Genomic DNA, 12,698 nt, shown 5'->3' with positions numbered 1-12,698 from the left:
TATATCTGTAGGCGTATGATGAAAACGACCAACCTAAGCTTCTAACTTAAATTAAGATCAATGATCAATGTGAGACATCTAAAAGTCATACATGTGAAAACAAGTATCGATAAAAAAAAAAACTAAACACTTCGATATATACATGTCTTAAAATAAAATAAATATATATACATCAAATATTGGACTAGAGCATAAATACGTTGAAACTTTAAAAGTAACTTAGATATGCAGCAAAAAAGAATATGATACCAAACATACTGATGGTCAGAATATAATATGATAAGGATGTAAGACTAGCATTTAAACCAATTTATACATTTTTTTTAATTTTTATCAAATGTACCTTACATTAATTACAACCAAAAAAAATAGAAAAAAAAAAAAAAATCAATCTTCTATGGTTTTTTATGTCATTTTGTTGGACTAAGATGGGTATCTCAAACTAACTTCAAATGTGTATCCATTTATCCGTTAGTACATGTTATGAGGTCCAATGGACCAACCATCGTCACCAAGTTCAAAAAGCTGTACAAGAACCCGATACACCAAACTACAAACGAACGCTGAAAAATGGGTTCCATCTCTAACAATCACACCAGCTTACTAGTTGCTCCTCATTCTTATTCATTAGCACCACGAAATCCTTTCTACCCTCAATTCATCAACTTCCCCAAAACCCCATTTTGTGATTCATGCCCATTACTATCATCATCCCTTATAAATCTTATCGCGAACAGAACTCCTCGCTGTGTTGTAACCGCCAAAAAGAAAACCCCCTCTTCAGAACCAGTTCTCAGTCCTTCCATTGTTGAAGAAGTGTCAGAGGATGATGACTTTGAAGAATTTGATGACGATGGTACCTTTCTCTTCACTATTTTGCTATTGCAGAAACACGAAAAGTCCCAATTTTTTTCCAACGAATTTGGAACTAAAACTGAATGCGTTTGCTGATTTTGCAATAAAAGAACTTGTCATGGCTTCCATGGCAAGGTTTTCGATGTGTAAATTTCTATGCTTATTCAAAATATGTTGTTCATTTCAGATTTCTGTTTTGGGTTTTTTTTTCTTTGGTTGTTAGTGAACAGATTTTGGTAATTAGGGTTCTATATGTGCCCATTAGTGTGACTCGGGGATGTTTATATTATGTTGATCTCAAGAGTTCTTTCTTTTCTCATATAATCATGCAATTTAGAAGAATTCGATGATGATTATGATATTGAAGATGAGTACGCGATAGAAGATGCGGAAACAAAAGTAAGTTGCTGATTCGCTAAGTATTTAAAACAAACTCACACAATTTATTAACAAATCATTCATATTGTAGATCTAACACTAAGCTTTAACTTTTATTAAAAAATTATGAAGGCTGGAGATGGAGGTGGAGGAGGTGGAATTTCACTTGCTGGGACTAAATGGGACAAACAAGTGTTGGAAATGGCTGAACAAGTTTCCATGTCTTTTGATGGAGAATTGGGAATATATGCTTTCAAAACTTTACAAAATTCTGCCATTCGAGTGCGCATTGAAAGGCTTACAAACAAGTAAGCATTTATGTTTATATTAGTTTAAAATTAACAAAATACAACAATACTAAACCATTTGAAAAAACATATTATTGATGATTGTTGTATTTTGTTGATGGTTTAGTAATATTGTATTAAACCAAAATACGGATGAAATGATTCAATAAAGGTGAATTGTTTTTTACACCAAATGATTGTCTATGTATGAAACTAATATTAATGATTAATGACCTAAGAAAGACAAATAAAAAAGTAGATTGCTATTTTATGACTTAATTTCTAAGAAATTATAGATGTTTTGTTTTGCAGATCGGGTTCTCCCACCATGGAAGACATTGAAGCTTTTGCAAAAGCTTACAGAGAACGATTAAATGAGGCTGAGGCTGATGGATCTATTCCTGATATATCAATCGAGGTACTTTCAGTTCTCTCTATTACAACATTGTAATTTAATTTTTTTTTTTTTTTTCTGATTAAGTTATTGTACTTTGAAAAAATCTACCTAATTATAGCAGTGAAAATTGCTTTGTATTTGGATGAAATTCCTATAAATTGGTAGATTTTTCAAAGTACAAGTGTTGTAATAGGAAGCAATGAAAGTTGGATCCTATACTAAACAGATCAATAAAAATTCATTGCTATTTCTTTCATTTAAAATAATGATCCTGTTTTTTTATAATCAAGAGGTTGTAAACACTAGAGCGTTTGACCCGTCAATATTTTTTCATAATTTTTAAAGTTTATGCATTTGACCCATTTTCATAAATGGGTTTCTTGGAATTTCTTATAGCAAAGAAAAAGAAATTCTAAAAAGGAAGCTTATATGATTTTGGGTCCCGCTCACTTGATTTGAAGACAATTGTAGATTACTAGTATAAGGCCCCATATGTTACACAAGATATGACAGAACAAAACATGTTATACTGTCCTGCTAGTCTACTACCTTTGGATTGTGTTGGATTGAGACTGATACTGATGTCAATGGGACTTGCCCCACCTAAAATTGTGGGGTGGGCTCCATCATGATGTTTGTTTGGTAGGTATCTTCACCTGGACTTGAGAGGGTGGTTAGGGTTCCTCAAGATCTTGAGAGGTTTAAAGATCGTTCCATGTATGTGAGATACACAATTGAAGGTGATGATGAGGAACGTGATGGTGTTTTGAGGCTTGAATCTTTCGACTTGGAAACAAAGCGTTGTATTTGGGGTTTAGCAGATGTTAAGGTTAATCGAGAAAAGGCAGGAAAAGGAAGACCACTTACCAAAAAACAAAAGGAGTGGCGACTCGATACCCCCTTTCAATCGTTGGTTTTAGTTAGGATTTATGCTGATTTTTGAATGTGTATCTTATGCTACATCAAGTTAACATTTTGATAAAAAGTTTGGTGATGTCACAATAACTTAATACAAGGTGTACAAATGAGGAAGTTTATATCTTTCAATCTTTAGGAATTGAAGTATTTGCAAAAAAACATCACTTGTTTATACTTTATAATTTGTTGAAAACTCTATGGTTTAAAAAAAAAAAAAAAAAAAAAGCTCTTTATGCATTGTGTATAAATTTAAAACTTTCTTTTAAAATTTTCGTTGTTTCTGGTGATTATATAATGGGTAGAGTTGATAATCTCATTGTTAAGGATGTGCATGATCATATTATGGCTGATCAAATTTATATAATGATATATATTTGATTATTTCAATGATATTTATAGAGTATTCATTTCTAAGATATATCCTATACTTGTGGGGATATACATTAAAGCTGCACAAATATCGGTTTCGGTTATAATCGGTTCGGTTTTTTTAGAAATAAAATTTGTTAAAAAATTGTTTTTTTTCCGGTTTAAAAGCCGGTTTGGTTTGGTTTTCTTAAAAAATAATAAAATATTGGTTTGTTTTTTTTTTAAACTTATATTAAGGCTGGTTTGGTTTTCTTAAAAAATAATAAAATATTGGTTTGTTTTTTTTTTAAACTTATATTAAGGCGCTGGTTCGGTTAGAAAAACCGGTCCGGTTATTTTTGGTTGGTTATAAAAAAAACGCTTACAATTGTGCACCTCAAATGTACATTACGAGTTTATCATTTTGAAATGTTTTTAGTTTAGTGTAATTAGTTTCTTTGGTTAATTAGGACGTGTTTGATAAAATTAGCTGATAGCAGGTAGCGGGAAGCTTGTAGCTTATAACGTTTTATTAAACGCTATGGACGTGTTCAGCAAAATTGGCGGGTAACAGATAGTTTGTAGCTTTTAAAGTTTTGTTAAACGCTACATGAAGTACCATAGAGATGAGCGTGGGACGGAACCGGTACCGACCCGTACCGTTCCCAATTTCCCGAAAACCGAATTCGATCAAAAGTTAATCCCGAGTACCGAACCGAATTAAAATCACCGGTACTGGTACTGGTTTTTGGTACTAGTACCGGTATCGGCGGTACCGAATCCCCAATTTTATGTATTTTGGAGTACCAAGTATCGTCCTATATTTTTAAATTCGGTACGGTTCGATACCGCTTCCGGTACGGTATGGGATCGGGATTTGGGAAAACTGCTCATCTCTAAGGTACCATTTGGATTTTGAGCGTTTTGTTTAAACTAAATGTTAGAAGCTTGTAGTGCCAAACAAAACTTTCTGTTCAAAACGGAACGTTTTGTGTATATTCTTTGAGAATATAGTTTGTTGGTATTACTGGTTGACTAGTTTTTTTTATCCATTTTATTTTGCAGAAAATTCAAGAAAAACATGTTAAGTTATTATACAATGATAATATTTCTAATGATTTGAATTTATGTATTTTGCGAATGGAAAAATATTATTTTAACACAATGAACTTATCTCATTTGTTTTAAAAGCCATCCAATTTTTTTGTACATAAAGTAATGAAGTAGAGTATCAGTGGTTTAAAGCAGCATTATCGAACACAGACAATGTACTAGGCATGTTCTATCAAACTCCAAAAATAGATTTCCTGAAGCTGCATATTAGTCAATGTTTTGGAAAACAAGTAAAACATCCACTGAACCTCTTTTCAATGTTGCAATAAAAGAGATTCAAATGTTCATTCGTGCAACATATGTTCAGGAACCAAATCATGATCAAGAACTTTTTTTCTACCATGAAGGGATTGTGATCCAGTGGAGAATGGTTTATCTGAAAGCTTCAACAATGTTCTTTTGGATGCAAGGAAGAAGCCCATAATAATTATGTTGGATAATATAAGATTGTATGTTATGTAGATGATGTGTAACTTGAATTTTAAAGGGAGTCAATGGGATCGTTTGCAAGTTTGTCCAACTATAAGACTGAACATTAATGAATTGAAAATCCAAAAAAGGTAATTATTCCTAATAATGTATATAATCACTGAGTGATTTTACTATTAGTTACTAGTGGTTTATTTCATTGTTTAGGTATTGGCAATTGTTACCTAGTGAACTTAATATATTTGAGTGAAGAAATTTAGCATATTCATATTTTGTTGACTTGGACAAAAAAAAAATTGCACATGCAGGATGTAGTAGTTGAATGGCTATGGTTGTGTTCACTCAGTTGCAAACATTTCTTATTTAAACAGGAATGTAGAGGAATTTGTTGATCCATTATTTCGTGTAACATTTTATATGAACACTTACAAATACCCAATAACTTGTACGAATGGAAGTGCAATGTGGCTTCCTACAAACTATATACCACCATTGCCACCATTGAAAAGGAGAATTTGAGGGTAACTTACCATAAATAGGAAGATGGACAGTTCTGAGAGGAGTACATCACACAAGGTATCAAAAGCACGGGGAAAATTGTTTGTGCTTTCTTGAAAAAAGATTAGGCATAACAAATCAACTTGTCAAGAAGTGGAAAAGCCCCTTAAATTAAAAGTAACAAAAAACCCAAAGATTAGGCGCAATACAGATGGGCAACAAGCAGATGTGACTGAAATAGAAAAACGGAAGGGTAAAGACAAATGTAAGCATGATCAACGAAAAAAACAGAAAGGATAATTAAGATGTAGTTGGAAAAGAAGGTTCAAGGTAAAGACAATGAAGGTGATAACTCATCAAAACCAATGCACTTTGATTATATTTGATATTTTGAGGGAATGTGAGAGTATGAATGTTTGATAGTTATGGACTTGTATGTTTGTGTGTTTTAATTTGGTAAAGACTTTGATATTATGCTTGTTTGTGGTTAGACTAAACTGCATAAATGGTCCCTATGGTTAGCTCAAAATTGTCACTTTGGTCCAAAAAAGTTTGGACTAGCACAAAAGGTCCAAACTTTTCATTTTGTTGCAAGTTTGGTCCAATTTGCTTTGAACTATTTTATAATGATGATTTTGCCCCTTATTATTTTATTTTATATTTTTCTTTTATTACAACAATTTAAAAACAATTACGAAAAAACAAAAATAAAATACCCCTAACCTCTCTCTCTCTCTCTCTCATGTTCTTCATTTCTTCTTCAAACACTCGTTTCCCTCAAATCTGCTAAGTCCGATGAACCACAAATCCGCCATCATCGAGACCAATGAGATTTATTTGTTTTCCGACGACATCTACACTTAGAAAATTGCCACTTCTCGACGATGCTGACGATACAACAAGCATGGAGACGAACAAATTTGGCAAGATATCTAGGATTTGTAGAGGCGGCGACGCCAATGAAGGCTCGTGTTCGGACGACACAAGGGTTTGAGCAACGTCATAGGGTTCGGTTTCCGCCGTTTTTTTGGATTTGAACAGGTGAGATATCCGATGCTGTTTAGGGTCTCAGCCGTCCGTCCCTCTCCTTCTCCGGCGAGGTGTCGTCATTTCTAAAAACCCTAACGCCGCCACCCTTCTAATTTTTCAAAACCCCGGCTTTTCAGATCTATTTCCACCCTCATTTTTGCTTCGATCCACAGACGTGAAGATTTGGAAACCCTTGATTTTTTTTCTTTGATCAACAGATGACTTAAAGATAATGTTGCTCCGACGAGTGTTATGTATTGAATCAAATTTATGTGTTCGGTCTTATATATCAGATTTTTAGTTTTTTATATCATATCTTCTTGAATATATGTATGTGTTTGATATCATATGTGTTTAATCATTTGTGTTTAATCATTTCATCTGTGTCTGATCATTTATGGGTTTTTAATGTGTTCTTGTATGTTAGATTTCTAATTTTCGTGTGTTTGTTCATCTAGAGAAAGAAAGTTTTATATGTGTGGTGTTTAAGGTTACAAAGGAAGCATCAGTGTCAGCGGTGGTGGTGGTCGGTGTTAGTGTTGGCAGTGGTGGTGGGCGGTGTTGGTGGTCTTATGCATTGTAAGAAAGAGAGAGAGGGGGTAGGGTAGGGGTAATATATATACATATATATATATATATATATATATATATATATATATATATAAATCATAAAAATATTTAAAAAAAAAACTAGAAAAGAAAAAAAGCGAGGGCAAAATCATCATAATAAAAAAGTTCAAAGCAAATTTGACCAAACTTGCAACAAAATGAAAAGTTTGGACCTCTGGTGCAAGTCCAAACTTTTTTGGACCAAAGTGGCAATTTTGAGCTAACCACAGGGACCATTTGTGCTGTTTTGTCTTGTGGTTATGAGACAAAATACCAACGTTGGTTTGTGGTAAGTGTGCACATTGTACTTTGATATAATATATGTCAATCTACTTTGTTACCTAAAATATTAATGTACTTTGTTACCCAATAAGGCAATATACTTTATTATCCAATATGGCAAAATGTAAATGTACCTTGATATCCAATATTGCAATCTACATTGAGACCCAAAATGGAAATGTATTTTAGTTCATTTGGTTCATTTCCTAATATGGCATTGCACTTCATACATTTAGTTAAAGACATTATGTTTCTCAAATCAAATACAATACTTTCAAAACATTAACACGTACAAAATCAAACAACCAAACCATAATTACTTTTACGAAACATGTCATCAATAGCCAGGAACATTAACATTACAACAAACACTTTTGGTTAGAATAATTGGGGTAATCGATACCCCCAAAACACCCTTATACATGGCCTATCCCACAAAATGTAACACCTGGTTCTTGGTATGCATTTTTATTTAAGTATTTTGTATTTTTGGCCTGGGACTCGGCGAGTTGAAGGACCAACTCGTCGAGTAGAAGCGGGATGGGATGCGGGATTTAAGTGATGGACTTGTCGAGTCGGGTCCCGGACTCGACGAGTAGGCTCTGATTGGACAAAAACCCTAATCTGAGGGTTTGCACCCTATTTAATCATCTCTTTCAGCCATCACTCATCCCTATTGCTCCCAAAAACCCTTCATAGTAAACCCTAAGTGTTTTGGTGCAAGATCTAAGGCTTTTGAGTGATTTTTGTGGGTTTTAACCTCAAGGAAGAAGGAAGAGCATATAAGGATAAAGAGGAGATTGAAGAATTCGAGTTTGGTTCATCATTTGCAGTACTTGAAAGGTATAAAGTCTGTACCTTGCTTGCTTGTTTGTTAGATCCCTTTTGGGGGAAGATTTAGGGCTTTTTAGGCCATATGAGGTGGTCAACCATGATTACAAACATGGTTGGGTGTCAAGACTTCCGATCTAAGTCTTGGGAGGAGTCACAAGGCATATTTGGGTTGCTTTTGCACCCAAGGAAGGTCCCATGCAACACAAGATCCATTTTAGAGCCTTTTGGACTCAAAAGTCCCATGCATGCACGTAAAGTTCGAAACTTTACGTGCTAGATCGAGCTTAGGGGATTGGATCTATCTTTTGGTCAAAGGTTGTACATCAGAAATCGAGGAAATAGGTCATGGACGTTATCGACTCGGCGAGTCCGTTCTTGGGACTCGACGAGTCCAAGGCATATAGTCCCTTATCTGTTGAGGGTCAAAAGAACTCAGTTGGGTGTTAGAAGGGTTGTAAAAGGTCCGAAGGAGTGACCCAACATTTTGGACTTAGCCTTAGACCTGGAGTTCATGGAACTCGACGAGTGCTAGAACAGACTTGGCGATTCCAAGGCCATGTCCTTATGATTAGAGATGAACTCGATGAGTTGTTCATACAACTCGGCGAGTCAAGGTCAGAACTTGTTCATCAGATGAAGGTGAACTCGACAAGTTGTTCATACAACTCGGCGAGTCGGATGAAGGTTCATTTGATATTCATATAGAGGAGGAACTCATTGAGTCGTTGCCAAACTCAAGGAGTCGAGTTGTAGATAAGGACGGGTAAAGGGTTAGGGACTCAACGAGTTGATGGCCCAACTCGGCGAGTCCGGTCAACTGGAAGTTGACTTTGACTTGGACTTGATTGGGGGTAAAATAGTTGTTTTGCCCTAAGAGTAGATATCAGATTCTGACTGAGTGTTTTGTGGGGATTATAGTCGGAGGATTACCGGAGCAGCAGCAGACAGAGGTTTCCTGCACAGATTATCAGCAGATACTCATACGAGGTGAGTTACCTTCAAGTAGCGGTGGGTCTACGGCCACAATACCGGCCCACCAGTAGGAGTTGTATGATTAGATGATTGTCTTTGTGATATCATCTAGGTTTGCTACTACCCTGATATGTTATATGCTGGCACGATATGTTATATGTGATAGTAGTAAAGTTCGTTTGTCAGGACCGAAGGGTAGGTCAGACACCCCAGATATGTCTAACAGTATGTAATGATATGTTTATATGATGGCATGATATGTTATATATGATAGTGGTAGTAGGAAGGGAATAGTCCCCAAGTTCGGTTGTTAGGACCGAAGGGTAGTTCGGACACCCCAGATATGTCTGATAGTATGTTTATGTTATGATATATGTGATAATAGCAGTAGGGGGTGGAATAGTCCCCGAGGGTCGGTTGTTAGGACCGATGGGTAGGTCAACACCCCAGAATGGCTTGACACGGGTAGGACGGCACCCTAGAATGGCTGCAAGGGTGGGACGTCACCCAAGAACGGCCGCAAGGGTAGGTCGGCACCCTAGAATGGTCGTACGGGTAGGTCGACACCCCAGAATGGACGTACCGGGTAGGTCAGGTACCCCAGAATTGCCCAAAAATATGTATGCTATGTGATTGTATGGTATGTGGTACGATGGGGATTTCACTAAGCTTTGTGCTTATAGTTTACAGTTTTGGTTTTAGATACCTCTTTAGATAAGGGGAAGGAGTTGGCACGGTAGCGGCACATCATACACACACTCTTTGTTTTCCGTACTATGGATATTATGGGATTGTACTCTGACTTGTTACAAATTTTATGACTTGGGTTTTCAAACATGATACAATGTTTTATGAGATGATGTGATTTCACATTATTTTCTTATGAATGTTTTTATGAGTCAGTTAATAAAAACGATTTTTTTAGACTTGAAAATTGGGTCGTTACACAAAATCCACAAAAAACCCAAACTAACACTAGCAAACCCCCAAAATCCACATTAAACCCTAAATAACAGTTATCAAAGAAATTAACAAAACCCAACAAACACTAGTCCTAATACGACATCCACAAAAATGATTTTGGTAGACAACAAACCCACACTATTTCCATGATCGAGTTATCCAACTTACACAAGCACCCACCCCGAGAATCACATTCCACAAACTAACATTAAACTTCTTTTGCATTAGCTCCAACTGCTCTCTAACTTCCATGAGCTCCTTATTCATGTTGTTTCTCAATTTTCCACTTCAACTTGCAATTCTATAGCAAGCAACTCGTTATCGGTTGGGATATCCAAGTCGGATGCGTGGAAACCACCATATGAGAAACTACCGTACGAAGCCATTATCGATTTCTTGAGAGATTTAAAGATTGACGAAGAATGGGCACACAATTGTTGCTTTAAAAGGGTAACGACCGGCATCGATTTATCCTAATAAGGGTTTGCCCACTTCTTATAGGGGACAACAAGCCAAGTAAACAAACTTGGTCCCTAAGGGTGGTATTGTTCGCCTACGTGTCCGTCCAACTATGTCAAACATTCTCCTTCGTGGAAGTCCATATCACCAAGATTTGTAATACATTTTTCTTTTACCTAATGTAAAAGGTTAAATGACTTTTTTAACTGGCCAACTAAACTTGTTTCTTTTATGTACAAAAAAAATGGGTGACCTTTTTAAACAAATGAGATAAGTTTGTTGGGTTGAAATGATATTTTCCTTTGCAAATTTAATGCAATTTTCAAATATATCATGAAATATTTTGTGTTAAGAAAAGCTATTTTGCTAATTCGTATAGACTATCTTCACGAATGTAACATCCAGATTTTTAGGTATCACAATTTGAGTTAAGAAGGGGGACTCGACGCGCCTAAACTCGTCCAGGAGGATCGCGACTGATGACTCGGATTAATGAATGGACTCGATGAGTCGGTGAGTCGACTCGACGAGTCTGCGCTGTGGACAGAAACCCTAAATATTTGGGCATGTGCCCTATTTAAAGGTCCTTATGGCCTTCATTTGCGGCTACACATACCCTTGAGAGACCCTAATCGAACCAGAGAGCATAGAGAAAGAGAGGGAGCTAATTTCATCACTTTAGTGCATTATTGCAAGGAAGAAAGAGGGGTTCAAGCTAGGCTGGCTTGAGGGGCTCAGATCTTCTACCATTTCATTAAAGGTTGCTACTTAAGGTATGAATCCATGCCTATTTTTGTATGCTTAGTAAATCTCATGAATCTAGGGTTTCTTTGCCCCCTTTTTAGTTGAGTATTAGAGTATGTGGAGTCCCTTTGAAGCATAGACATTAGATCTGGACCTTGAGAGGTCCAGAGAGTCCCAACAACCTAGCTTTATGCAGTCACATAAGAGTATTGAGCCTAAGACACCATTATAAGGGTTATTTCATCAAAAAGAGCTAGATGTGTGGTGCATGGACATAAAGATTGAACCTTTACGTGACTTTTGGGTGCTAGAAGGCCATATCTATAAGTTAGAGAAACAGATCTGACCTCAGAAGGTCAAATGAGTGTTGCCATGGAAGAAACTCGTCGAGTCCATAAGAGGACTCGACGAGTTGGATCGGGTTTCCCCACGATTCGTGATCAGTGGTAACCTGTTGAGTGAAAGGTTAACTCGACGAGTCGAGTGAGGCCTTAGGATGATTTAGAGGATGCGCATGGGCTCGCCGAGTCACCCGAGTGCGCTCGACGAGTCAAGTCAAAGTTGAACCGTTGATTGGAGTTGGCTTCCGGTGACCTTAGGGTTTTGGTCAAACTGATTCAAGAGAGGTCATGGAGGGGTAGAATGGTCTTCTACCCATTCTTTAGAGATGAGAACATAAAGAGAGTATTGATTAGAGATATTATCATTTTGATAGGAGGAGGCTAGATCGGGGATAACGAGAACGAGAGTATACTAGACATCATACGAGGTGAGTCTTCTCACTATACATTACCTAGAGTGGTATCTATGTGCAGACCGAAGGGTCTTATGTGTATATGTTTGAGATTTATGTGCATTATGTTATATGTATGCTATGTGTTATATAGATCGGACCAGAGGGTCCAACGACTCATGAGGCCAGATGTCCTCGATCAGACCGGACCGGAGGGTCCAACGATTTAGACCGGACTGGAGGGTCCAATTAGCTAGATCGGACCGGATGGTCCAACGAGCTACGGGACTGGAGGATCCCGCTGAGACAAATTAACCGAAGGGTTATACCGAGTTATAGTCTCGAGTGGCTTATGTGTTGTATGTGGTATTTTGGGGAACTCACTAAGTATTTATGTTTACCGTGTTATGTGATATGTGTTTCAGGTACTAGCAAGGATCACAGGAAGACGCCGGCATGATTTGTACACACTGACAGAGGATTTTGTATTTGAGATTCAGGGATATGTTTTACCGTGATAACATTTGATACACTTGAGTTTTGAGATGATTTATATAAGATATGTTATGTTTGAAAAACGAAAAAATTGTTTTAAATTTTTTCGTCGTTATAACGAACTTCGTACCTATTTTATGATATATACGATTTCCATTTTTTTTATCATCTTCGTTATCCGCTTTTGTATTTTTTTTATTAAATGTTAGGTATATTCATAAGTATAACAAAGAGATTTTTTGCCTCTCTCAAAACTAGGTTTCATCCTATTCCTTTTTCTAACACACCTCTTTTCTTATATTGGTAAAAGAAACAATAAAGTTTTATTTTAAAAAGATAAATTAAATATATTTTT

The 12,698-nt window shown here is 36.3% G+C and overlaps 1 protein-coding gene across 2 annotated transcripts; it reads left to right on the top strand.

Moving 5' to 3' along the window:
- Positions 1 to 479: 479 nt before the first annotated feature.
- Positions 480 to 2,974, top strand: LOC145003331 (uncharacterized). Of its 2 annotated transcripts, none has more exons than XM_078962465.1 (5): positions 480 to 856; positions 1,196 to 1,254; positions 1,366 to 1,541; positions 1,833 to 1,938; positions 2,564 to 2,974. In XM_078962465.1, exons 1-5 carry the CDS (start codon positions 571 to 573, stop codon positions 2,858 to 2,860), a joined length of 924 nt encoding a protein of 307 aa, XP_078818591.1. In that variant the 5' UTR covers positions 480 to 570; the 3' UTR covers positions 2,861 to 2,974. The 2 variants fall into 2 exon arrangements, with proteins under 2 accessions (XP_078818591.1, XP_078818590.1); XM_078962464.1 differs by having other exon boundaries at positions 1,193 to 1,254.
- The last annotated feature ends 9,724 nt before the right edge of the window (positions 2,975 to 12,698 follow it).

Source organism: Lactuca saligna, chromosome 6 (assembly GCF_052625555.1).
Source record: "Lactuca saligna cultivar CGN05327 chromosome 6, ASM5262555v1, whole genome shotgun sequence".
In the NCBI taxonomy this organism is placed as follows: Eukaryota; Viridiplantae; Streptophyta; class Magnoliopsida; order Asterales; family Asteraceae; genus Lactuca; species Lactuca saligna.
Note: the sequence above shows the minus strand (reverse complement) of the source record. Positions and strands in the feature narration are given on the sequence as shown.

Coding starts and splice junctions, on each gene's coding strand:
- LOC145003331 (XM_078962464.1), top strand. CDS start 571: ATGGGTTCCATCTCTAACAATCACACCAGCTTACTAGTTGCTCCTCAT. Junction 857..1,192: donor TGAAGAATTTGATGACGATG/GTACCTTTCTCT, acceptor CATGCAATTTAG/AAGAATTCGATGATGATTAT. Junction 1,255..1,365: donor TAGAAGATGCGGAAACAAAA/GTAAGTTGCTGA, acceptor AAAATTATGAAG/GCTGGAGATGGAGGTGGAGG.